Here is a 27,507-nt window from a genome sequence, read left to right as displayed (position 1 = left end):
GTGGTGATGTCATGCAGGCAAGATGGCGGAAGGGTGAGCCCGTCATTCTGCTCCCAGGCGTTGGGGCCTGAATTCTCTCAGGGTTGGGGTGCTGGGCCAGGGTTCCGGTGGGGAAGAGGAGAACAGCGCGGGCGTGGACGGAGATGAAAAGGCTGAGAGGAGTCGCGGTGTGAGGGGTGGGGAAGTGGCCTGCAAAGCCTGGACCCGCAGGCCACATCGGAGGGGGAAACCGGAGATCACTGGGCGGGCAGGAGTCTCACCGCAGGACCCCCAGATGTGTCTGTCTTCCACAGGGAGGACGTGGGGTGGTGGCGAAGCTGGCTGCAGCAGAGCTATCAGGCAGTCAAAGAGAAGGTAAGCCGGGATCCCCACCGCCTCGTTGCAACCTGTTCCAACCAACCCTGCCCGACTTTTGGGCCTGGGCCTCCCAGAGGTGGACCTGGGCCCTGCCTTTCAGCCTCTACCGGCCTACGGAAGGACCAGCCCTAATGCAAACCAGTGTGATATTAGTCACAGTGAAAATGACGATTGTGTTAAAGCTGGAGCGATCCTGTGCTAGGAATCCATAGGAGGGTGCAGTTTATTCCAACTTAGGAAATTAACAGCTTGCTCGTGGAAGAGAGAACATTTGATATAGACCTTGAAGAAAAAGAATCCTAGCAATGAAAAAACTTACTTTTATCGCCATCCAAATATTAGAGTATATGCCACAACCAGCACTCTCTGACAGATCCTGAGGACACACACCTTAACCAAACAGATATAGTCCTGGGTCTCACAAAGCTCACAGTCTGGTGAGGAGGCATCATTAACCAAGTAATCAAACAGCTGTTTTAATTACTTCTGGTTAAGTGCTGTGAAAGGAAAGTACGGAGCACCTGTCTATTCTAATTCTTCTCTAGAACACACTAGGGAAGGTGTGGTGGGGAAGGAACCATATCAAAGCCAACCCTGACTAGACAGGATAACAAGCAGGAACCCAGGCCGGAGATAAGCATGTATCATACACGCTGGTACCTGAGGAGTTCTGTCTAAAACAGATTTCCAAAGAAGGGTAGAGAGAGAAAGAGAAGGGTGGCCAGAGTGTATGGAGGACCTTGAATTTCTTGCTGAATAATATCTCTGGGATGAACAATGTTTGTCCCTGTCACTGGCAATGCCACTGGATATTCCTGTTTTATTCCATGTTAGCTTGTTAAAGTTAGTCCATTTGAATTGTGGAAAAACTAATTACTATTTACTTAAAGCAATTGAGGTGAGTCCTGCTTTGGGGCAGCAGAGTTCGTGAGTCTTCTAATCTCAATTAAATTAGCCCCTTCCTTTGGGTACATTTGTTTTCCTGCTTTGGCCTGTGTACTCCTGTACAGCTTCTCAACTGCAGTCTGGCAAATCTCAGAAAGCCCTGAGTTGTTTATTTGTTGATGAGGATTAAGAGGGAGAATTTCACTCTAAGATTTAATCTAAGAGACCTTAAAGTAGTGTACTTCCTGTTGAGCAAGTTCCTGAAGAAACATTCAGCAAGTGTTGCGAGAGGGTCTCCTGTATGTTTCCCTCAAAGGAAACCTTAACTTATGAAAAATAGGTAGAGAGTGGAATCACAATGTGGTCAGCCTTCCATCTTCGTTTTTGGTAATTAAAGCACTATTTCTGCCTTTTTGGAAAGGGAAGACTTAAATTTCCATCTTTAGGTATTAGGCAAGTTATTTAACCTCTTTAGACCTCAGTTCCTCAAGAGTAAAATGGAAATAATAATGCCTACCTAGTGGAATTATAATAAAGATTAAATGATAATGTATCTAGGCACTAAGAATAATGCCTAGCATATTCAGTATTATATAAGCATTAACTATTTTTATTAAGCACTGAGAGTGATGGGGACTTTAGGGACCACCTCCAGTCCATTTTTTCTTACTTTTTTTTTTTTTTTTTTTGGTTTTTGGAGCTTTCCTGGCCTTGCTTCCCAACCTGGCCCCAGCGAAACCACTCTTTTCCCTGCTGCTTAGCATACATGCCTCAGAGCCAGCATTTCTGAGATGATACACTTTGTGCTATGTCCTGTGTGCTCTTATATGTGCACACATGAGTATACATAAAGCTAGAGAAGGGCACATTGCTCTTTGGCTTCACCAAATTCCCCAACCTCTGGGCCTGAGTGCTCTCCAGCACTCAGTTTCTCTTCTCCTTCCGTTGACTTCAGAAACTTCTCCTTTAAGTCCTTGTTCAACCACTTTGTCTTTTCATTTCCAGAAGGCAACCTCACATGCTTTTTGTTTTTTGAGGTCAACAAGCATGATCTTGCTCAGTTCCCTCTCCACTTCTGAAGCCAGCACTGGTAAATTTATCTCTAGCCACACTCAACTTTACCCACTACTTGCCAAATCCAGTGGGTGTTTTTTAGCTCTTATCTTCCTGGACCTTTCTGCTGCGTATGACACTAGTGAATGCTCCCTTTTCCATGAAACTTTGCTCTTTTGGCTTTTGCAACGTGATTCTCAGTTCTCCACATACTTCTCTAGACTTTCCTTTCCTAACTGCTCATGAGCTCCTCTTCCTCTGCTCCCCTCTGTTAGGTGGTGTTCTGAGATCCTCAGAACACTGCTTCTGTTCACTCCTCCAACTCTTCCCAGGTGATCCCTTTATGTTAAGTTGATTACCAATTCTTTCCCCAAGGTTCAGTGTTCAAGGCTAGCTCCTGCTAGACAACTATTCCAGATATTCCATGGTCTCCTCAAATTCTACATGCCCAAAGTCAGTTCTACAATCTTTTCTCTAAACTTGCTCCTCCTTTAATATTTTCTCACTTAGCCAACTGCACTGCATCTACATAGTCACCTATTTTTGTATTAGTCACTCTTCCCTGTCCTTTTTCTGCCTTCACTGAACATATCTATTTAATCACCAAATCTTCCTTTTTTGCCTAGTATTTCTTGAATTAATCCTATCTTTTCCATCCTTAGCAGCACTGTCCTTATTCATTTTCTTATATTTTCTTTACTGGATTGCAGTAAACAGCCTCCTGACTGTTCTTCCCTCTTCCAACTTATTTACTCTTGCACCCGTCCTCCATGCCAGTCACTAGAGTGGCCTATTGAAAATAAAAATCAGGCCAGGCATGTGGCGCATGCCTGTAATTCCAGCAGCTGGGGAGGATGAGACAGGAGGATTTTTGCAGGTTCACAGCCAGCCTCATCAAAAGTGAGGCATTAAGCAACTCAATGAGACCCTGTCTCTATATAAAATACAAAATAGGGCTGGGGATGTGGCTCAGTGGTCACATGCTCCTGAGTTCAATCCCTGGGACTGTCCCCCCCCCCAAAAAAAAGAAAAATATCATGTCTCACTCTCTTCAAACTTTTGGTGGCTACTCATAGGTGTCCTTGGCAACCTTTCCAGCTTTATTCCTCACCGTTTCTGCTTCACATTTTATGTTCATCAGGACTAAAATGTTTACAGGCTTCTGTAAACCCACATCCAGACTTTCTGGCTCCTAGTCATTCTTTTTTTTTTTTAACCAGAGATTGAACCCAGAGGTGTGTAACCACTAAGCCACATCCCCAGCCCTTTTTTTATTTTATTTCGAGACAGGATCTTACTGAGTTCCTTAGGGCCTTGCTGAATTGCTGAGGCTGGCTTTGAACTCATAATTCTCCTGCCTCAGCCTCCTGAGCCACTGAGAGTATAGGCATGCACCACCACATCCGGCTCCTATTTATTTTTTTTAACCATTATTTTTAAAAAAATATTTATTTTTTAGTTGTAGTTGGATACAATATTGTTAATTAGTTAATTTATTTTTATGTGGTGCTGAGGATCAAACCCAGGGCCTCGCCTGTGCTAGGAGCACTCTACTGCTGAGCCACAACCCCAGCCCTAAACCATGATTTTTTAAAATATTTTTAAAATTGTATTTATTTATATGCAGTGCTGAGAATCGAACTCAGTGCCTCACATATGCTAGGCAGGCTCTCTGCCACTGAGCCACAACCCCAGCCCTCCTATGGCCTACTTCAGGCTTCCCTTTACCAAATCTTCCCAAGTTCCCTATAATATACTGGTTACTGCTTTCCCATTGCACATCAGCCTATGGAGTGAGCATTTTCCCAATAGACTGTAACTTTCTTGAGGGCAAGCAGCATGTCTGTTCATGTCTGTCCCCTCAGAGTTCAATCTTGTTGGTAAGACAACATCAAACAGTTGTACCTGTGACTATATAAATTAAGTTGCGCTAGTGCACATACATTTAACAAACAACATTTTTTGAGTACCTCTGTATGCCAGGCTCTGTGTCAGACATCAGGAAAGCATCAGTGAACATAAAAACCTTGGGCTTTGTGTTCGTGGAACTTACAGTTCATCTAGGAAGATAGACACTGAGCAGTAATCTGGAGTCTAAAATATGGCAGATTTTAAAGAAGTAAGGCCAGAGGATCCAGCTGAACCTAAAGAGGAATCAGGGAAGCTTCTCTAGGATTGTAGCATAGAAGCATAGATCTGAATGATGAATAAGAGTTAACCAGTTTGGGACTGGGGTTGTGGCTCAGCAGTAGAATGCTTGCCTAGCATGTGTGATGCTCTGGGTTCGATCCTCAGCACCAAATAAAAATAAATAAATAAAACAAAGGTTTTATTTTTTTTAAAAAAAGAGCTAACCAAGTGAGAGAGTTCATTCATTGTTTGCTTACTTGTTTGCTCTGGAAAATTAGAACTATGCTTCAGGGAAGGGAATAATGTATTCATACTTTTTGAGGTAAGGAGAATGCTAGGACATTTGAGAAATCTGAGGAAGGCCCATTGGAGTTCAGCGAGGGTGTGCAATGGTGATTGATCCTGTGTAAAATGAGGGGGCTTTGCAGGGTCGGGGAGGAGAGTCTGCCAGAGACTAGGATTTATAAGCCTCATAAATGAAGGTAAAGATTTTATAATTACTCTTAAGATGGTGTGTAAACATTGAAAAATGTAAAGCAGGGAGCACCTTGGTCTGCCCTGACCAATAAAGTGCCCACTGGATATCATAAGGAAAATGCAGTAGAGGAGTCCACATAAAAGAGTTGGATGATCTGAACTAAGGTGATGACACTGTGGATAGACGGAGTGAAGTAATAAATAACCTTTCTGACTCTGAGACTGAGACCACATGATAAACAAATGACCCTCTGCCCCCAATTAAGGAATCTGATGTCTGATACTGAGGCATGATTCCTGTTCCCTAGAGAAGCCTCTAGCTCATGCATGAGACTGCCCCACTCACAGACTTCCCAGGCTGATGAAAGTTGGTGGGCCCTTCCCAGAAAAACTAACCACCACAACACTAAAAAACATGCTTTATAAAGTACAGGTGATTGATCCCATGTAAAAGGAGGGGGCTTGTAGGGTGGGGTGAGCACAGAGATGTTCCAGGAAGGCATCCTAGAGGGTGGTGAGTATGACACAAGTAAGGTAAAAGCAAAATGTAGAAAGCGGTAAAGGCCTGCTTTCTCAAGCTGGCTCCAAGTGCAAGGTAAGAAACAGATTGTTTGATAAACAAAAGTATCAGGCCCAAAGGAGCTTTTCTTTTCTTTTTTTTGAAGCTTTATGTATGTGGAATGGTACAGCCGAGGAGGCCTCAGAGAGAATCTTCTCTTACTTCCTTTGATTAAAAAAATCACCCACCTGTCTCTTGTTACTTGAAATTTGAAACACATATAACTTAAGGCATATCAAAACAACTCATCAAAATCTTTTTTCAGACTTGGTGGGTCCCCTTTCCCTACTGTGCTCTTGTGAATTGCTGACCTGGTCTATTGTCCGTCCTCATTGTATAGGGGAAAACCAAGGACTAGGTGAGACTCAATTATGGCCACTTAGCTCAGTCCCTGTACTGAGTGGCAGGAATTCCCTTGCACTGTCTGCTGCCAGGTAATCCCAGGTCACAGAACTAGACAAATGGGCATTGTTTCCAAGCCCAGATTCTTACATCACTTGAGATTTCCATGTGTCTGGTACTGAAGAAGCACAGGTAATAGGAACAAGGACTGGTAGAATCTGCCAGCTCTGTCATCCTTCTCTGTCCTCCCATAGTCATCCGAAGCTTTGGAGTTCATGAAGCGAGACCTGACAGAGTTTACTCAGGTGGTACAACATGACACAGCCTGTACCATCGCAGCCACGGCCAGTGTGGTCAAGGAGAAGCTGGCTGTGAGTACTGCCCATACTTCAAGGACTTGCCCTGGGATCCTGGTGGGGATTCCCAACATTCCTATCATTAGGTGATTATTTTCCCTCCTATAGGGGGGAATATGGGGATTATTTTTCCTCCTATTTTGAAAGAATTATGTTCATCAAGCAAGTATAGTAATAATTAACTTCCAACTTCTGTATTCTTTTAGCAAGGTTTCATTAGCAAAGTCTCATTGTAAAAAACTTAGAAAATATGGAAGCAGAAAAACAGGAGAGTAAAAGAAAAGACAGGACCAACCTAGAAACACTCATAATTCTGTCTTGCAAAGATAACTATTGTTAATTTATGTTTTGGGGACCTATCCCTATGTTCACTTTCTTTAAAACTGTGATCAACTGAATACCATGTTTTGTTTGTTTGGGGAGAGGTACCAGGGAATGAACCCAAAGGTACTTAACCACTGAGCTACATCTCCATCCCTTTTTATTTTTTATTTTGTCACAGGGTCTCACTAAATCACGTAGGGCCTCACTTAGTTGCTGAGGCTGAATTTGAATTTGCGATCCTCTTGCTTTAGCCTCCCCAGCTGTTGGGATTACAGGCTCGTGCCAGAGTGCCTGGCCAAGTACCATGCTTTTTAATCTACCTTTTTTTTAATATTTATTTTTTTTAGTTTTAGGTGGACACAGTATCTTTATTTTGCTTTTATATGGTGCTGAGGATCGAACCCAGTGCTTCATGCATGCCAGGCGAGCATGTTACTGCTTGAGCCACATCCCCAGCCTATTAATCTAATTTTTTAAATTTTTACTTCATCATTACATCGCAAATGGCATGTTATTCTATTTTGTAGATTTCAGTAGTACCTAGTTATTTCAGTTTTTCCAGTGTTATACACATAGCTACAGTGAACATTCTGACTGCTAACTTCTTGCCCATTGCCATATTTTCTTTTTTTAATTTTTTAAAAAAGTTTTTGTTAGATGTTGATTCTTTTATTTTTATTTATTTATTTATTTATTTATTTATTTATTTATGGTGCTGAGGCATAAACCCAGTGCCTTGCACATGCTAGGGAAGCACTCTACCACTGAGCCACAACCCCATCCCTTTTTAATATTTTTTAAGTTGTAGATGGACACAACACCTTTACTTATTTTTCCGTGGTGCTGAGGATCAAACCCCGTGCCTCACACATGCTAGACAGGCACTCTACCACTGAACTACACCTGCCATATTTTCTTTTTTTTTTTTCTTCTTTTTTTCATATTTTCTTATTAATAAAATAAAATATTGGAAAGAACCAGAGGGTGAGTATGGTTTTTAATATATATTGCAAGACTGCCCACAAGAAAATATTTTTACATATTTTGGGCCAACAAATATTCTCACTGGACCTATTTTTATTAATCAGAGATGTACCATGGAATCCTTTTATGAGATAGGAGTTAAGATTCTGCTTTTTCTTTGTTTGTATGTTTTGTTTTCATAGTACTGGGGATTGAGCCCAGGGTTGCTCTACCACTGAGCTACATCCCTACCCCTTTTCACTTTATTTAGAGACAGGATCTTGCTAAATTTGTGAGATTGACCTTGAACTTGAGATCTTCCTGCCTCAGCCTCCTGAGTAGCTGGGATTATAGTCATGCTCTGCTGTATCCAGCTAAAAGTTATAGTTTTTAAAAAAAAAAAAGAAATATTTTGTTTATTCATATGCAGTGCTAGGAATCAAACCCAGTACCTCCTCACATATGCTAAGCAAATGCTCTACTACTGAGCCACCACCTAAGCCCTAGGAGTTACATTCTAAAGTCAGTGTGAAAGGCAAAAATTGTGTATGTCTCTTAAAAATTTTTTTTCTTTTTTTTTTTTTTTTTTTTTTTTGGTGCTGGGGTTTAAACCCAGGGCTTGTGCATGCAAGGTAAGCACTCTACCAACTGAGCTATATCCCCAGCCCTTAAATTTCTAGTGAAGTACAATATACTGTTTTTTTAAATATTTTTATTAGTTGTTGATGAATTTTTTAATTTTATTTATTTATTAGTATGTGGTGCTGAGAATCAAACACAGTGCCTCACACATGCTAGGCAAGCGCTCTACCACAGAGCCACAATTCTAGTCCAAAATACTGGTTTTTAAATTCCAATTTTTCCTTTAGCATTGGAACACGTTGCAATTTCTTCATTTGATCCCCAGCTTAGTCAGTCACCTTAAGACTAGAGGTTATGTTCTGAAAATCAAGTTTGAAATTGGGTATGGCAGCATGTGTCTGTAGTCCCAACTACTCAGGAGACTGAAGCAGATCTCTTGAGACTAGCCTGGGCAACATAAGCAAGGCCCCATTTTAAAAAAAGAAAGAAAAACAAGTTTGGGGGTTTTCTTAGCCAACCTTATTTAATTGAATCCTCTGATAAAATACTGTCTGCTTGCTAAACATAGCTACTGATGAGCATGAATGGCAGATGGAAACCTCCTGAATGGCTCTAGGTCTACCTGTTAGCACAGACACCACTTATTTATTTCATTCATTTATTCCTTTCTTTCATTTAACAAATATAATTGTATGCCTGTGCCCAGGCTCTACGATAGGTTCTAGATTTAAAATGCTTGAACACCTCAATCTAGAGGAAGGGGGTGAAGGGTTGTGAGCACTTCCCTGATGCCTTCACATAGTATACCTTTGCCCCTGATGCTTCACCCCTTACTCCAGATTTCAGCCTGTTCCTGGGGCACTTGCTTCCTCTATCGGTTCTCTCTGCAGACTGAAGGCTCCTCAGGGGCGACAGAAAAAATGAAGAAGGGATTGTCTGACTTCCTAGGGGTGATCTCAGACACCTTTGCACCCTCGCCGGACAAAACCATTGACTGCGATGTCATCACCCTGATGGGTACACCCTCTGGCACAGCTGAGCCCTATGATGGCACCAAGGTATTCCCTGAGCTTCCCATACAGGTGCTGGGCTTTAGCCTCCAACCTCTACCTGCAAAAGCAAAACATACTCAGGCCAAAAAACAAATGAGTGTATATAGCTAAATTGAAGAGCACCAATAAGGAAAAGATAATTATTGTTTTTCTAAACCCATAATTCCACCACCCAAAGAGAACTCTGATTTCTTGCTGGTATATAACCTTCCTTTTCTTCTTATTTGTAGGTAAAGATAGTTTGGTCTTTTTCTTTTTAACAAAATACACACTTTATACAAGCAGTTTTGTTACCTGCTTTTAAAAAGTATACAACACACTGTTAGCATTTTTCCTAATCACTATTGCTTTTTTTTTTTAGTTGTAGATGAACACAATATCTGTATTTTATTAATTTATGTGATGCTAAGTATCGAACCCAATGCCCCACACATGCAAGGCAAGCGCTCTACCACTGAGCCACATCCCCAGCCCCATCACCATTGCTTTTAATGTCTTAAATTCTTACAAATGAATATCGCATTGCTTATTCTGTCATCTCCCAAGTATGTACTTTTGAATTCCTTATAGCTTTCACACTTAATAAAGACACTTTGAAGAACATCTTTGGGGGCCATGATTTTCTCCACATTTATGTTATTTAAGACTAATTTCCATTAGGAATAAATTTCCTGTCTTCAGAACACTTAAATCAATAACCATGGTAGTGTATTTGTGCTGTATTTTATTTTCTCATTATGGCTTTTCCTGTTTCATGGATTGCTTTCTGCTAAACTCACAGTGTGGCATCATGGCTGTTGGGCCTTCTTTCTAGTTTTTTTATATTGAATTTCCATTTTAAAGATACTAATTTTTCATGAATGTTTTTCAGCACTGACATTAGTGCCACCACTTAGTGAATGTGTGAGCAGAATTGTGAAAATCATTCAATAGTGAGATTTTAAGTTATAGTAACAGTGATCACTACCAAAACCATGTGTTGAAGTTCTGGTACAGACTGACTCTTCCCTAAGGAGAACACAGCTTATAGTTCCTTTGGCAGATGGCTATAAAATTAAGAGATTCTTTTTTTCCCCCAATGCTGGGGATTGAATCCAAGACCTTACACGACCTAGGCAAGACCTTATCACAGAAGTACATCCCCAGCTCAAGAAACTTTTTTATTTTTTATACAGTGCTAGGGATCAAATCCCTGGCCTCATACATGCTAAACAAGTGCTCTCTAAGCTATACTCTCAGCCCATGAAATTCTTGATGAATGATTATAATTTTGGAATAGTTGTATTATTTTGCAATTTTCCCTCAAAGTTGGACTTTATTAATACATTTACATTTCACATTTTCCACATTTCACATTTTCCACATTTCACATATTTCAGAAGCATTGTATACATATAATTTTGTAGACTGATTACACTATATTTTCAGTTCCCAAGAGTAGAATACTGGGAGACAGACCATTTTTCTGGAAGCCCCAGTTTGGGATTTTAGCCTAGTGATAACAGTTTTTATGGATAGTGCTCTATGGGTTTGGTAATCAAATCAACAGGAAAAGAAGCTGAGTTGTAGTTGTTTGGGTACGTTGCAAAGGGGGTGCTTTCTCTGCCCAGTATCCACCCCAGAATTTCTGTTGTCTGTTCTCTTTTGCTTACAGGCTCGCCTCTATAGCCTGCAGTCAGACCCAGCAACCTACTGCAATGAACCTGATGGTGAGGGGGTAGCAGTGAGGGAGGGCTTATTGGGCAGGTAGACTAAGATAGAGGGTGTGGTCTTTGAACCCTTTTTATCTCTGATAACAGAGGCCAAGTACCTGTTATATAGAGGGACCAGAGTAGTGCCTTGTGAGATGGGTTGATGGTCCCTTTTCTTCCCTGAACCCCAGCTCTCTTCACTGCAGCTTTGTCCTATACAGAGACTTCACTCCTCTGGTCCCTCATTCTCTCTGTTTGGCCTCCCTTCTAGCCCTTATTCTCTGCCTGCCTGCCTGCCTGCCTTCAGCTCCTGTTCTCCTATTTGCTAAGCCCCTGTGTCTGTGCTGGGAACTGGAGACTAGAAATAAGTCAAACCTTCAACCCAGCCCAGCAGGCCCGGACCACACTGTTGGAGGGAGAAATAGGAAGAATGAAAGAAAGCAGAGATAGTAGAAGTAGAGTGACAGTTTCCTCAGAAAGACAGGGACAGTGAGGGCTCAAGGAATGGCACCTGAGGTACTTCGAGAATATAGGAAGTGACACTTGAATTGAGGTTTTAAGTATGGGTTAGAAGTAAACTGATTTTACTCTTAGAAGTGGAAAAGGATATTCAAGTAAAAGCAACAGTATATTTGATGATCCAGAAAGAACAGGGAGCCCCTAACTTTTGGTCACATTGGATTAAAGAGCCCTTGTGAGGGAATAAAGGCAACCATTCTGCTGGTGGCGCTGGATTACCCAGTTTGAATTTTGTCCTACAAGGTTCGAAGTAGTGTTCTTTTTAGTCACAAAGGCCTTAAAACTATTGAAAATAACAAGCCTTCTCTCTGTAATATTTTGTGTACAGTATGGGAATTCTTCAACCCTTTGAAGACCCTAGCTTTAAAAAGCCCTTCCATAGAAAACTACTAAAGAGTTTTGAGCCCTGGGATGATCAGATTTGTCATTTTATAAAGCAACACTTGAGGCAGTATTATGAGGGACAAAATAGAGACAAAGACTGGAAATCCAGCTAGGATGCTTCATAGGAATTCTCATCTCAGAGATAAGGCCAGGTCTTAGAAAGAGGCAGGTGGAACGAAGAGGAAGGTGTGCATGTAGGAGATGGGGGAGGAAGTGGAGTCAACCAGAGGATAAGAGAGGTGTCTGAGGAGATCTAGGATGGCTCCTGGATTTCCAGTGGATACCTGGAAGGGAAGAAAATAAACATGTTGTGTTTGCAATTGAATCTGGAGGCCAGGAGGATAGTCCAGGTTGCAAAGAGAGAGAAATTTTCAGTGGGAGGAGAAGGTTGGAATTCATGGTTTAGTGGAGATAGACTATTTTGGTAGAAAATAGAAAGTGAAGACGGGTAAGGAGAGGAAAGAAAAACTAGAAGCCCATAAAGATTCAGATGGAATAACCAGAGAGCGGGAGGGAAAGAACAAGAGTGAGAAGCCAGAGGGACAAGGGCTTTCTGGGAAGGCAGTGGCCCTCAGGGCATAAACAGTGGTATAGCCACCTGAGAGAAAAAGAGAAGCAGCCAATGGCTCTGGCAATATGATTCCACTAGTGAAGTGACCTCAGACAGCTATTTCAGAGGGAGATTCAGTAGCCAGCAGAAATAGGAGAAAATAGAGAATACAGCCTTTTCTGAAGTTCACGTAGCTGTCGCATTCTGATCCCAGTAGGGCCTGTATACCTCTTCACCCTGCCTGATCTCCCACTTTGGGCCAAATGGTTTTGAAAAAGCCCATAAACTTTTCTCATTGTCCAAATCCAAGCTTAAGTATGTTCTATAGGCCCAGGGTTCTTTCCCCAGACCCAGGAAACTGACCATCAGTTTCTGTCCCTCTGCAGGGCCCCCGGAAATGTTTGATGCCTGGCTTTCCCAGTTCTGCTTGGAAGAGAAGAAGGGGGAGATCTCAGAGCTCCTTGTAGGCAGCCCCTCCATCCGGGCCCTCTACACCAAGATGGTGAGGTTCCAGCCAGCAGGACCTCACCTGGCTCCAGGCTTGAGGTTTCGGCAGGTGGGAGGGACCTGTGCAGTGGGAGGCAGTGGGAGACCTTGTAGAGCCAAACTAGCCTTGTCCTGAGCCAACAATCTGCATGGAAGAGACTGATTGGCTAGGCTTCTTGCAGTCAGAGCATGGTGAAAAATGGAAGGGCCAGCATAGCCTGATGGGAGTTCTTTTCTCCTTCCTTGACCAAGCTGGGCCAGGAGGTTAGGTCTGGCTGAAAATGAGGGTGGGCTTTGACAATCAATGCAAAGCTAATTCCTGTGTCTGAAATCCAGAGCAATTGGGAACAGACTGATGAGACTGGGGACAGAGACTCTGTATACCATTTCAAAATCCTCACCTCCACCTTCCTCTCCCTCCAGGTTCCAGCAGCTGTTTCCCATTCAGAATTCTGGCACCGATATTTCTATAAAGTCTATCAACTAGAGCAGGTATGCTGGTCTTGCCTGGGGAGGTCCCTGCTCAACCCTGGGGAGCATAGGCTGGATTTTGTTGAGACAAGAAAGGGAGACAGGGTGCCAAGAGTTCTGGGGTCAGGACCAGGAGCTGGGAATAGAGTCCCCTGACCATTTCTGGCCATTGCTTCCCCACCCTCAGGAGCAGGCCCGGAGGGATGCCCTGAAGCAGCGAGCAGAACAGAGCATCTCTGAAGAGCCTGGCTGGGAGGAAGAAGAAGGTAAGAGGTGTTTAGATATAATAGGCAAGTGATAGGCTTGTCTCTGGGACTCAGGTCTGGAGAGTTGTGGTGCCCCAGAGGAGAGTAAAGAATAAACAGTGTATGTGCTGAGCATAGATGGAGCTAACAAGAGAATATCGAACAAGGTTGGTGAAACCCCAAGTTTATATTCAGAAATCACAGGTATCAGGTGAAACAGACTGCCTTGCCAGCCGTGGACCAGCTGCTTGCTTCATAGACACTAGGGAACACATTGAAAATCCAGATTCCTTCCTAACCTTCTAAATAAGACTGTAGGAATGTGGCCAGAGATATATTTTTAGCAGCCTCCTGTGGTGATACTAATGCCTAGACATATTAGAAAGGGAGCTGAGCATCCTCTACCTGGTAGTTCAGCTTAGAATGGCATGTTGGAGCCACCCTGATGACATGATTATTACACTTTTAGTTAGTGCTTATACTACATGCCTACTCTACACTAGAGGCTTTACATGTGTAGTCCTTACCACAGTACCATTATTCCTCTTTCCCAAATGAGGCAGGTAAGTTAAAAGTGAAGTGGCTTGGGGCTGGGGTTGTGGCTCAGTGGTAGAGCACTCGCCTAGCATGTGTGAGGCCCTGGGTTCTATCCTCAGCACCACATAAAAATAAACAAAATAAAGATATTGTGTCCAACTACACCTAAAAAATAAATATTAAAAAAAAAAGTGGGGCCAACCATGTGGGGTGGGTTCTGTGGGGTGCTGCCCGTGGTCTGTGGGCCGGCCAGGCTGTTGGTGCAGCCCGTAGGTCCCTAAGCTACAGTAGCCCGCCACTGGAGGAGCTGGTCGCCCGTGGCAGGCCTTTATGGACCTTCCTCCAGCGCCAGGCAGGGTCAGAAAGCCAGTTACGATTCAGGAGGCCGGATTTGGTAGTGGTCACCAAATTCCTGAGCGAGAAGGAGCAGCTGTGGGAGACCAAGCACTTGCTGCACGATGAAAATGAAGATTTAAGGAAACTTGCAGAGAATGAAATAACTTTGTGTCAAAAAGAAATAACTCAGTTGAAGCATCAGAAGAAACTGATGAAAGTGATTTGATCCTGGAGGTAACTGCAGGAGTTGGGGGTCAGGAGGCCATGTTGTTTACTTCTCAGATGTTTGATATGTAGCAGCAATATGCTGCATTTAAAAGATGACATTTTGAGGGCTGGGGATGTAGCTCAAGTGATAGCGCGCTCGCCTGGTATGCGTGCAGCCTGGGTTCGATCCTCAGCACCACATACAAAGATGTTGTGTCTGCCAAAAACTAAAAAATAAATATTAAAAAATTCTCTCTCTCTCTTAAAAAAATAAATAAAAATAAAAGATGGCATTTTGAAACCTTAGAATACTTTCCAAGTGAAATAGGTGGCCTTAGATATGCATCTGCCAGCATTGGCGGTTCAGAAGCCTATAAACACATAAAATTTGAAGGGGGAGTGCATAGAGTACAGAGAGTGCCAAGGACAGAAAAGCAAGGCCACATCCATACTAGCACCATGGCAGTGGCAATATTATCCCAGCCCACTGAGATTAATATGGTGATTAATCCAAAAGATTTGAGAATTGATCCTAAGCGAGCTAGTGGAGTTGGGGGTCAGCATGTAAATACCACAGACAGTGCTATCTGGATTGTTCGTCTTCCAACAGGTGTTGTTTCTGAATGCCAACAAGAGAGGTCTCAACTGAAAAAATAGAGATGGCTATGAAAAAGTTTGCGTGCAAAGCTGTACAATATGCGTCTAGAGGAAGAAACAAGTAAAAGATTACAGTGCTAGGAAGATTCAGGTTAGAACTAAAGGAAGATTAGAGAAAATAAGAACATATTATTTTCCACAGAACCGGGTCACAGATCACAGAATAACAAGTCACTGCATAGTCTTGAGACTTTTATGCGAGGAGATTATCTACTGGATGAACTTATACAGTCACTGAAGAACTATGCTGATTATGAATCTTTATTAGAAAATGTTTCGGGGCTGGGGATGTGGCTCAAGCGGTAGCGCGCTCGCCTGGCATGCGTGCGGCCCGGGTTCGATCCTCAGCACCACATACAAACAAAGATGTTGTGTCCGCCGAGAACTAAAAAATAAATATTAAAAATTATCTCTCTCTCTCTCTCTCTTTCTCTCCTCTCTCACTCTCTCTTTAAAAAAAAAATTCTCTCTCTCTCTCTCTCTCTCTCTCTCCTCTCTCACTCTCTCTTTAAAAAAAAAAAAAAAAAGAAAAGAAAATGTTTCCTAAAAAGCTTAGGTTGATTTGTTATTAAAGTATTTCACGCACTCAGGAAAATACTATAGCACATCAGTTGTGCATACTCATGAGTGTTCTCTTTAAAAAAGTGTTTATAATGGGAAGCAATATACATATTCATGATGGATAATTAATGTAGATCTCCCTCAATGCATTAGTAAAACATTCATAATATGACTGCTGTAAATCTTGCGCTCTTCTGTACAAGAAGCAGATTAACTCATTTGTTTTCTGTAAAGTCCTTAAAATTAAATATTTTAATATAAAAAAAAGAAAGTGAAGTGGCTTTCCCAGTCATACACCTAGTATGTGGCAGAGCCTGACCTGAACCCTGAAACTGATCCACTTTTAAGTCTTGGCTTTCCAATTTTTACGTTACCTTAAGCCACATTGCTGGCAAGGCCCGGAGGGGCATGTGGGACTGACTAGCATGGAGTGTCTGCAGAAGTACCAGAGGATGGGATGGAGAGAAATGGCATTTGTCTTCATTGGAGTAAACTTGGGTTGAACTTGAGAGTTCCAGGGTTGTCGTGAGGCTAGTTAGAGTATAATACCATTTTCTCCTACCTTTCTCTGCAGAAGAACTTGTGAGCAATTCACCCATATCTCCAAAAGAGGCAAAGATTCCTGTGACCATAACTTCCACACCTCCTGAAGGAAGACCTGCCCCCCAGAGCTCCTGTGAAGAGACTCCTGTGATCCCAGTTGAGCCCCCAGCAGAGGTGACTCCATCAGAGAGCAGTGAGAGCATCTCCCTGGTGACACAGATTGCCAATCCTGCCTGTACACCTGAGGCACCAGTGCTTCCCAAAGACCTGTCCCAAAAGTTGCTTGAGGCATCTTTGGAGGAACAGGGCCAGGCTGTGGATGAGGGCGAGACTGGTCCCCCACCCCCAGTTACCTCCAAGCCCCTAACTCCTGTTGGCCGCCCCAGTGTTCCAGAGCCCAGGCCTCCAGCCAGAGTAGAGACTCTGAGGGAGGAGGTGCCCACAGACTTACGGGTGTTTGAGCTGAATTCGGATAGTGGGAAGTCTACACCCTCCAACAATGGCAAAAAAGGTAGGTCTGGAGGCTCAAGGAGGGGTGGGGAGGTGGTGATGTCTGGGCAGGGCAGGCAAGAATTGCCACTTAATAAGGCAGATGTGTCTCCTTGTCCCTTGTCTTGATCCTAGTAGCAAATTTCCTTCATTTGTGATACCTGAGGAGGAGGAGGATAGCTGCTATCGATTGTTTATTAACATTTCATATTTCAAATATGTTTATTAACATATTTCATATTTCATCAACCATGCACATTTTATAATAGGATTTTTTTTTGGTACTGGGATTTGATACTGGGGTGCTCAACAATTGAGCCACATCACCATCCCTTTTTATATTTTATTTTGAGACAAGGTCTTTCTAAGTTGCTTAGGGCCTTGCTAATTTTTTTTTTTAATTTTTTATTTGTTTTAATTAGTTATACTCTTTATTTCATTTTTATGTGGTGCTGAGGATCGAACCCAGTGCCTCAAGCATGCTAGGCAAGCACTCTACCTCTGAGCCACAACCCCAGCCCCGGGCCTTGCTAATTTGCTAAGCCTGGCCTTGAACTTGTGATCTCCTGCCCCAGCAGAGCCGTTGGGATTACAGGTGTGTATCACCACACCAACTTCAATAGTTAGTATCTTAGAATCCACAAAATAAGGTTTAGGTTAGGTCCTGTGCTAAATATATTATATGGCATTTAATTTGTCACTTACATCTCACAAAACAGTGAGGACGGTATTAAAATTGTCCTTTTAAAAATGATGGAAGTGAGGTCCAGAAATGTTAAGTAATTTGTTCAAATTGTCATGACTAGGAATTGGCAAGATCAGATTTAGACCCAAGCCTGTCTGACTCCAAGGCCATGTTCTTAACTACCATACTGCTGATTTCTATCCTTTTGGATAATTCAGTCTTGCCCTGAGTAAAGAATCCCTGTAATGTTAATGTCAAGGGTCTTCTCCCCTGTGGAACCTTAGAAAAGTTGTTCAACTTTCCAAGGCTTTTGTTTTAAAGAATGAAATGAATACTCATGAACTTGAAAACTTGAACTTAGGGTGCACCAGCTTTAGTGATAGGGCTTCAGTTTCTTTTTTTTCTTTTTTTTTTTCTGTACTGGGAACTGAACCCACAGACGCTTTACCACTGAGCTACATATCCAGCCCTTTTAAAAAATTTATTTTTTGGTGGGGGGTACCAGGGGTTGAACCCAGGGGCACTCAGCCACTGAGTCACATACCCAGCCCTTTTTTTTTTTTTTTTTTGAATTTTATTTAGAGAAAAGGTCTCACTGAGTTGCTTAGCACCTCGCCATTGCTGAGGCTGGCTTTGAACTCGTGATCCTCCTGTCTCAGCCTCCAGAGCCGCTGGGATTACAGGTATGAATCACAGCGCCCAGCTTAAATTTTATTTTTTAGTTTGAGTGAGCGTATTGCAAAGTTGTTAAGGCTGGCCTTAACTTTGCAAACTTCCTGCCTTGGTTTCCCAAGACTGGGATTACAGGTGTGCACCATCAGGCCTGGCAAGCTTCAGTATCTCTATAATTGAGTTTTAGACCAGAGACTCTGAGTTTATATCAAAAAGCAACCATTTTAACTCCAGGAATTAAAGGACAAGGACAGCCCTGCTGTCAGCCTTTTTGCCTTTTTCAAAATCCCTCTCCATAGACTGCTGATCATCAGCAAAACTGCCTTTCATCCCTTGACACACATATATGCTGTCATCACTAACACTTAGTACCAGTCACAGCCTCAAAGCTTAGCCAGCAAGTGAGCGCTGGCCTGCTGGGCAGTGAGGGACTGGTTTGCTACATTGGATGGGGAATGGGCCCCACCCAAGCCCTACTCTGCTCCCCGATGGAAAGCTTCAGTGTTTCCAGTCTCTAAAACAGTGCTTTCCTTCTGACTGACTCAGTGAGGTCATACATTGAGCTCCTACCTGCTCTTTATGAGACACTGAGGGGGGAGGGGCAGAAGTGGCAGTCTTTATGATGAAGCATGAAGCAGTCTGGGACAGACTTGGTCCCGAAGGAGTTCAGAGAAAGAAGGAATCTCTGAGCATCAGCGGATGTTCACCGAGGAGACAGGCATTGTGTAGGAGATCTGGAGAGTTTGGGACAGGTGTGGGGAATGGTGGTCCAGTCTAAGGGCACATTTCTGTATTGTCTCCCAGGATAGGGAGGTACAACAAGAGTGGGTGGGTTGGCTCAAAAATAGAACTTAAGAATTTAACAACTTAAATTGGAGCCAGATTGGGCTTGGGTACCCTAAAGCAGCACAGCAGTTAAGGGCTTAGCCAGTTCTGGGTTCAAAGCCCAGCTAGCTCTCAAGCCTTGTGGCTTCAGAAAAGTTAAGCCTCTGTTTACTCATCTATAAGTTGGAGGTAATTATTTTGCAATAGATCTTGATCAGAAAAAAATTGGGGTAGAGCCCTGTTTTGGGGAAGGTAACATTCTCTGAGCATTTTCTGTGTCTACCTCTATACTAAGCCCTTGATATGTTTGTCAGTCTTCACAAAAGCCTTCTGAGATCTGTGCAGTTTCTCCCCTTTTTCTACTGGTAGGAAACTGAGATCAATCACTGATCCAATAAACATTTAGAAGAGTGGGAAGTAGTCTTATGGAAGTAAGGTGATGGGCCTGACAAGTGCAGTGGGGTTGGTGGACATGGATATTAAGTGAGACTGTCAGCCCTGTTGTATTTTGCCTAGCCATACTCAGTTGCTCGGTTACGGCACAGAGCAGATGGGAGTTGGATTTAACCAGAGTTCAAGTTTAATCAGATGTAAAAAAGAAAGAATAAACAGGAAAAGAAAAAAGTCCAACTATATGCAAGAATTGATCAGTGATGATTCCTGAAATCTTAGCTGGGTAAAGGAAGAAATGAGGAATAGTGAAACAGGGTTAAAGAGTTATAGGTTCCATTTGGAATTGGGTGGCAAAGAGGGTGATCAGAAAAAATTAGTCATGTTTGGAAACTGGATGAAACTGGGATTATGGAGGAAGTACAGTGAGAGCTCTTTACTACTGCTGTGCTCCCTCTAACCCACTAGGGCTTGTGAAAGGAGGAGCTGGGTGTACCATGCAGAAGACCCCTGAAAGCAACTGTAGTCAGTCAGATAGGGGGAAGCCAGGGTCTTGGACTAGGCTAAAATAGTGGCAACATAGTATAGGGAGTAAATTTTAAAGGAACAGAGGCTTGGAGACAGAGTAACTCCTATGCCCACATCCTAGAAAGGTATTAGGCTTAGTCCTTGGGTGTAGCAGAGTCTCTTTGAGTTGCCTAGCCATAGGGTCTCCCAGGATGATTCCTGTCATTGCAGAGTTGCTCCCACCAGTATTTTGTCCCTAGGTCCTATCAAATCTAAAAGACTGCACTTACCTTGCTCAGCTTCTCAGCAAGGGCAGAAAAGAGGAGTTTGGGGCAAGCCTATGGCTTGTCGCCCTGGGTTGAAGGCCCCACTTCAACATTGACTATGAGACCTGAGAGCTGTTTTTGTGTCCATTTCTTATCTGAGGAAGCAGACAGCCAATTAAACAGAATAAAATCAGCTGTGAGTGACAGCACTTTGAAATAGTTTTAATAGCAAAACAAAGATGATGGTCCAGGCAGGTTAGTGGATTTTATGACCTGAAAACAAAACAAAAAGCAGTCAAACTCCATTATGAAGCCTTAAATTGCATAGATCATGTCTCTGCCACATGCACAGTGGAGATCTTAGTATGCTTTTTTTTTTTTAATATATATTTATTTATTAGTTATTGGCGGACACAACATCTTTGTTTGTATGTGGTGCTGAGGATCGAACCCGGGCCGCACGCATGCCAGGCGAGCGCGCTACCTCTTGAGCCACATCCCCAGCTCCATAGTGTGCTTTTTTTAAAAAAATTTTTTTTGTTGTAGATGGACACAATATTTATTTATTTGTCTGTTTGTCTATTTATTTATTTTTATGTGATGCTGAAGATTGAACCCAGTGCCTCACATGTGCAAGGCAAGGGTGTACCACTAAGCTACAAAAAGTATGCTTTTTGTGTGACAAAGGGAGGAGGAGGCCAGTGGCAGGGAGCACCTCTGTTCCCATCTCTGCCACCAAAGCTTTCATTTTCTCATCTGAGAATTGATACTCGCCCACCCCAGGGGGTGGATGTGAAATGCTCTAGAAATGTTAGCTTATACTCTTTTCTACCACTAGAAGGGTTTGCCATGACATTCAAGCCTAAAGAGGGAGTTTCAAGTTCTAGAGGTTAGGGGAAACTGTCATGGCCACAGCCACAGTTCTGAAGTGAGAAATCAGTCAGCAGTCTGACCCACAGGAAGCTGCATTGACAGGCAGGCAAGTGCCACCCAAGCAGCCTAAAGGCAAGGGAAACTTAGGTGCAAGGTCAGAAGAATTTAGTCTTGGTTACAGATCTGCTTTGACTTGGCTGTGTTTCCTTGTGCAAAATTGTTTAGTTCTGAGATGAGACCTTTAGAACAAATAGAGCTCCATTCCATTTATTAAATATCCACTATTTCTGTATGTAACAAGCACTTTACACTCATATTTCTTTCTTTTTTTTTTTTTTTTTTTTTTTGTGTGTGTGTAGTGCTGGGGATTGAACCCAGGGCCTTGTGCATGTGAGACAAGCACTCTACCAATTGAGCTATATCCCTAGCCTACACTCATGTTTATAATTCTTTTTTTTTTTTTTTTTTTATTGCCAGGGATTAACCCCAGGGATGCTTAGCCACTGAGCTGCATCCCCAGTCCTTTTTATGTTTTATTTTGAGAGAGGCTCTTCCTAAGTTGCTTAGAGCCTCACTAAGTTGCTGAGGCTGGCTTTGAACTTGCAATCCTCCTGCTTCAGCCTCCCAAGACACTGGGATTACAGATGTGCGCCACCATGTCCAGCTCATATTTCTAATTATTTTTTTCTTTTCTTAACCTTTATTTTTTTAATTTATTTTTATGTGGTGCTGAGAATCGAACCCTGCCTCATACGTGTGAGGAAAGCACTCTGCCACTGAGCTACAATCCCAGCCCCTCATATTTCTAATTCTGATGCCATTATTTCTCAAACTGCAGGCCTGGGTCTCCATGGAATCACTCAGGTACCTGTTGATAAAGCAAAGTCCCAAGCCACCAAGTAGACCTGATGAAGCTCAAGGCAGAGAGTCTGCATTCTATAAGCTTCTCAGTGGCTCTTTGCATTTTTTTTTTTTGAGTTTTTGTTTGTTTGTTTGTTTTTGTTTTTGTCATGCTGGGGATCAAACCCAGGGACTTGTGTATGCGAGGCAAGCACTGTACCACCTGAGCTGTATCCCCAGCCCTGGAAAAAGGGTAGTTTTATCTTATTTTGTAAATAAACTGAAGGCCAGGATAATCTGCCCAGGGTATACAATAAATAAAGGAATAAGTTTTCAACACTGGTCTGCCTGACTCCAGAGCCCATGCACACACTACACCACTTGTGGAAAACCTTGTGTGTGTGGTATGTAGGCCTGGGCAACTTTTTATGTAGTTTGCTTCTTTCTGATAACTTTCACATGTATTTTTAAAATATTGCATATAAGAAGTCACCCAAAAGAAATGGTTAGTATAGTGGTTGTTACGTTGTGACAGGTATTAGAATCACTTAGAGCAGGAGTTGTGGTAAAATTGGTCTGTGTGGGGCCAAATCGTATATACTGTAGACTTCTTGGGCCATACAGTCTGTTTTAACACTACTAAACTCAGCTATTACCACATTAGAGCAGCCACAGGCAACTTATAAACAAATGGATATGGCTGTGTTCCAAAATTTTATTTCCAGAAATAGATTATAGGATTTGATTACAGACTATAGTTTGCCAACCACTGGTTTAGAGAAAGGGTCTGTGAATATCTATTAGATGCTGGCTATGTGTTGTGGACACTAGGAGTGCATATGAAAATAAAACAAAGAGCCAGTGAGGGTAGCACACACCTGACATCCCACTTACTTAGGGGCTGAGACAGGAGGATCACAAGCACAAGGCCAGCCTCAGCGACCTAGCAAAACCCCATAGAAAAATAAAAAATAAAAGGGCTAGGGGTGTAGCTAGTGGTAAAATACCACTAGGTTCAATTCCCAGTACCAAAAGAACAAGAAAAAAAAACAAGACTCCTGCCCTTGTGGAGCTAGCCCTCTATTATTAGACAGTAAGCATATAGTGTGTCTGATAATGTTTTAGAAAATTACAAAAAAAAAAAAACAAAACCTGAAAAAACAACAAAAGAGCATAATGAGAGGGATGGGTTGTAAAATATGCCAGTCAGGGTAGGCCACCTGTAGAAGGTAAGACATGAAAAGAGGTGTAAAGTGGGTGGGGAAGTTGGCTGTATATAGGTATCTGAAGAGGAGTACAGTACAGGGGACAGTCACTTAAAGGCCCTAAGGTGGGGATGACCCTGGTGTGTCAGGAGGAGTCAGGTCAGCTGAGTAGAACTGAAGGAAGGAGGAGAAAGACACACATTGTTTCTTCTGGTAGATTTCTGTGGCTCCCTGGGAGCCTGTGGGCCAAAGTGCTTCTCCACTCTTTAGTAACCTGCTTTTTTTTTTTTTTTTTTAGTTGTAGATGGATATATAATAGCTTTATTTTACTTATTTATTTTTATTTGTTGCTGAAGTTCGAACCCACTGCCTCACATGTGCTAGGAAAGCACTCTATCATTGAGCTATAATCTGATCCCCTAGTAATTAGCTTTTTCTCAAGAGTTTTAAGAATGGTTTGTCATGCGTATAAAATTCTTCAGCCTAACTTAAAAGCCATATCATTTTCCAACATGTATCTATACCATTTCTTTTTCTTTCTCTTTCTTCTTTTTTTGGTACTGGGGCTTGAACTTGGAGGCACTTTACCACTGAGTTATATCCCAGCCCTTTTTATTTTTTATTTCGAGAAAGGGTCTTGCTAAGTTGTTAAGGCCTGAGGCTGGCCTAAAACCTGTGATCCTCCTGCCTCAGCTTCCCGAGTTGCTGGGATTACAGATATGCGCTACCACACCCGGCTATTTTTCTAATTCTCTGTTAGTGGACTTTTAGATTGTTTCTAAGTTTTCATCACTATACAACAGTACTATAATGTACATCCTTTTGGCTAAATTTTTTACTGAATCCAGGATTTTTCCTGATTCCTAAAAGTCAGATTGCTGAGCCAACGTGAAAGTAGATTGTAAAGGTTTGTATTGTGTATTGCCAACCTTTTTAAAGATTGCCATCACACCCAGCTAAACCTCATTAGGTACCCACCTCCCCCCCACTTCTGCCTTTCACACTGTCCCTCCTGGTTCCAGGCTCAAGCACAGACATCAGTGAGGATTGGGAGAAGGACTTTGACTTGGACATGACCGAAGAAGAAGTGCAAATGGCACTTTCCAAAGTGGATGCCTCCGGTGAGGTGAGTGGGTGTGATTGGCCACAGGCAAGCCAGCCTAGTGATGTCAGGGTCTGAGAACTCTCCTCATCAACTCCCTGTCCTGTCAAAGTAGATTCCTGGACCTAGCTGAGGTGGCAGGCTATAGGAAGAGAGCTGGGACCTCCCACTCAGGTCCATGACGATCAGCAGCAGCAGGTTCTGCTTCCCATCAGTTTTAGGGTGGACGGAGGGAGAGTTCTTAACCATTGCTCTGAATCATACTCACCTAAGGAACTAGAAATAGTAGATGCTGGGCTGGGTATGTAGCTCAGTGATAGAGCACTTTCCTAGCATGCCAGAGACTCTGGATTCAAGACCCAGTACAAAAAAAAAAAAAAATGTGGGCAGATTAGAAAGACATATGAAGGCTTTGATTTTTCATGTTGGGAAACTGAAGCCTCAGGGCAGGTAGTAACCTATTTAAGAATATTTTGCACCTGTTGACTTCACTATACTTAGGACATAGAAGGCCCATGGTACCCTGTCATGCCACGGAGACTTACTAGCTTTTTTGTGTTTTCACGGTCTTCTTTAAAACCTGACATGCAGGCTGGGCATGGTGGCACATTCCTGTAATCCCATTGGGTGGGGGAGGCTGAGGCAGGAGGATTGCAAGTTCAAAGCTAGCCTCAGCAACTTAACGAGGCTCTAAGCAACTTAGTGAGACCCTGCCTCTAAATAAAAACTAAATAGGGCTGGTGATGTGGCTCAGTGTTTAAGTGACCTGGGTTCAATCCCTGATACCAAAAAAATAAAACCTGACAGGTAGCCTGGACATGGTGGCACATTCCTATAATCCCATCTACTCAGGATACTGAGGCAGAAGAATCACAAGACTCTTTCTCAAAAATACATTTTTTTCTGGGTGCAGTGGTACACACCTGTAGTCCCAATGACTCTGGAGCTGAGGCAGGAGGATCACAAGTTTGAGGCCAGCTTTAGCAACTTAGCAAGGCCTTAAGCAACTTTAATGAAACCCTTTATGAAAATAAAAAATAAAAAGGGCTACGGATATGACTTAGTGGTAAAGTACCTCTGGGTTCAATCCCAGTACCAAGGAAAAAAAAAAAAGAACTGGGGATAAGTTCAGTGGCAGAGCACCACTGGGCTCAATCCCCAGTACTGTGAGAAAAAAAAATCCTGACGTGTAGCTTTGAGCAGAGTATTTCGATAAAGCCATCATTTCAGACAGCAGGTGACAGTAGGCCTAAGAGCAACAAGGCAAGAGAAAGTTCCCTGGGGAGACTTGAGCTGGGAGTTAGGGTGCTGAGTCCTTGGTGAAGATCTCCTGAGCACCTATAATCCACTGCTACCCTGCTTTCAGTCACAGGACCACTCTGAAGTTTTCTGCCTTTCCTAGGCATAGCCTTAATTAAGCTCACAGGAGACAAGGTTTCCTTAAGGGGTGGGCTTACTGGTTTCTTAGGCAAGGTGCACCCCTTCAATGTCCTCCATTGACTATGGTGGAAGCATTTCTGATGGGTCTGAAACAATCCGAGCAGCAGGCCTGTCCCTCAGGCAGAGGGCAGCTCTTCTGCCCAGACATATCCCAACTTACTCCTTAAGACTAAGGGTTCACTCTTACAGGATCAGGGTATGGCCCAGGGTTGGGATAGAGGGCAGCTAACCAGAAATGGAGGCAGCTTTGCTCAGCAGGAGTCTGGGCTTGACAAAAAGGAGTAAATGTATGTTTGTGCTCTTCATTATTCCCTCCCATTTGCAGCTAGAAGATGTAGAGTGGGAGGACTGGGAATGAGGGGAACCAGAGCACACAGCTCCCCCACTCATGGCACCTCCCACCTCCCTCGCTCATCTCAGCCCAGCCCTGGATGACACTGACTGAGAATGTCCCCCAAATGGCCTCTGCCATCCAGACCTCTGGTGGCTCCCTGCTGGTCCTTTGAGCCTCTGCTCACACCTGGGAAGGGGCTGTCTAAATCCACGCCCAGGACTCTGACTCCTGCCAACCTTAGGATAACCTAAGGGGAGGACACCACCCCTCACCGGAGAGCCTACATTTCCCTGCTGAACACTCACTGCTCCTGGGGCTTCCTGCTGGGAAGCCCCAAGGGGCAGCTCCAACCCTTCTGTGAGCTGACAAGCCGAAGCTGAACCACCAGTCTCTGGGAGGAAGCCACAACAGCACATGCTGTCCACCCACAAGCAGACAAGGAAGGCAGTGCCACCTGCCCTTGGCTAAACAGGGACAGCAAGCACATGTTGATTCCTATGCCAGTGGATAAAAGGCACTCATCTCTGGGAAATTTGCCTATCTTGGGAATCTTCCCCTCCCAGGCATTTTCCATTCCTGGAAAGGTTCCTTGGGATTCAGAATCTAGAGACCAAACCCTAACCCACCTCCTTCCTTTCCTCCAGACCCCACTGGGATGTCCCTGTATTTTCCCAGGGCGGCTTCATGTCAAATGCACCCAAGTCCTTAGCCCAGCTGTGCCAATGCAAGGGTCCACTCTTGCATTTCCTCCTCTCCTCAAGAAGGGAGGGGGCCACTTCAGGCCCCTCTGTGCATTGCCTGGCAGGACACCTGGTCCAAGCAGCTACCCACCTCGACTTCCCTGTAGCTTAGGACACAAGCCAACTACCAGCGGTACAGAGCAGTGAACACAGGTGAGGTAAGACCAGCTTCTCCCGCCTCAGCCCTCTGCTTCCAAAGGGATGTGCCGGGGCAAATGTCCTGAGATTCCCTGGGTTTCTGCAGAGGCTCTCCTCCTGGAAGACAGAGCCAACCTGTGGCTCCCACCCTCCACTTTGGTGAAGCCACATCTCTTATGGGGTAGTGAGGGCTGCAGGGATTCCTGGAGACCCTGGTGCTTCACGATGCAGCTCTCGTGATTCTTGTACATAAGCTGGTGTGTCCACCAGTGATTTAAAGGGATTGTGGTCAGGGATGCCAAGAGTGGGGCACTGTGCATCAAATGTTGAGTGAGGGGGTGGGATGAAGAGAATACTGATTTTTTTTTTTTTTTGATGGGATGGGGTTTTTTCCTCTTTGTAATTATTTCTTTAGTTTAATTAACCTTTTGGTTGTTTGTGCAATATTATATATTTTAAATTATAATGCATCTCCCCAGAGTATTTTGTAGCCAGGAAAAAGAAAAAAGGAAAAAAAAAAAGAAAAAAAAAGATTCTAACAGCTGTTAGTTTTGTAATTAAAAAGGAAAGAAAAAAGAACTTTGTCCTGAACCTTTTACAGAATTGCCGTTAACAGCATTAAAGAAATTCAACAGAAGCCAGAAGGTGTCTGGGGATCTGTTTCTGTCCCCCAAGGCAGCTGCACTGGAGCCCAGGCAGGACCCACACACTGCAGAGTGGCTTCCTGCTTGGAG

The 27,507-nt window shown here is 43.3% G+C and overlaps 1 protein-coding gene and 1 pseudogene across 2 annotated transcripts; both read left to right on the top strand.

The window, feature by feature from the left end:
* On the top strand, positions 1–27,410 carry Bsdc1 (BSD domain containing 1). 2 transcript variants are annotated; one of them, XM_026406833.2, is made up of 11 exons: positions 1–33; positions 294–354; positions 6,058–6,174; positions 8,919–9,086; positions 10,735–10,789; positions 12,611–12,726; positions 13,134–13,202; positions 13,369–13,447; positions 16,299–16,778; positions 24,042–24,145; positions 25,887–27,410. In XM_026406833.2, the coding sequence occupies exons 1-11, from the start codon at positions 23–25 to the stop codon at positions 25,917–25,919; spliced, it is 1,293 nt and encodes a 430-aa protein (XP_026262618.2). In that variant the 5' UTR covers positions 1–22; the 3' UTR covers positions 25,920–27,410. The 2 variants fall into 2 exon arrangements, with proteins under 2 accessions (XP_026262618.2, XP_026262617.2); XM_026406832.2 differs by having other exon boundaries at positions 8,868–9,086.
* LOC113195333 (peptide chain release factor 1-like, mitochondrial) lies at positions 13,565–15,469 on the top strand (annotated as a pseudogene).
* Positions 27,411–27,507: the final 97 nt, after the last annotated feature.

The sequence above is a fragment of the Urocitellus parryii genome, chromosome 11 (genome assembly GCF_045843805.1).
Source record: "Urocitellus parryii isolate mUroPar1 chromosome 11, mUroPar1.hap1, whole genome shotgun sequence".
NCBI classification, from domain to species: domain Eukaryota; kingdom Metazoa; phylum Chordata; class Mammalia; order Rodentia; family Sciuridae; genus Urocitellus; species Urocitellus parryii.
This window is presented reverse-complemented; position numbering and strand designations above follow the sequence as displayed.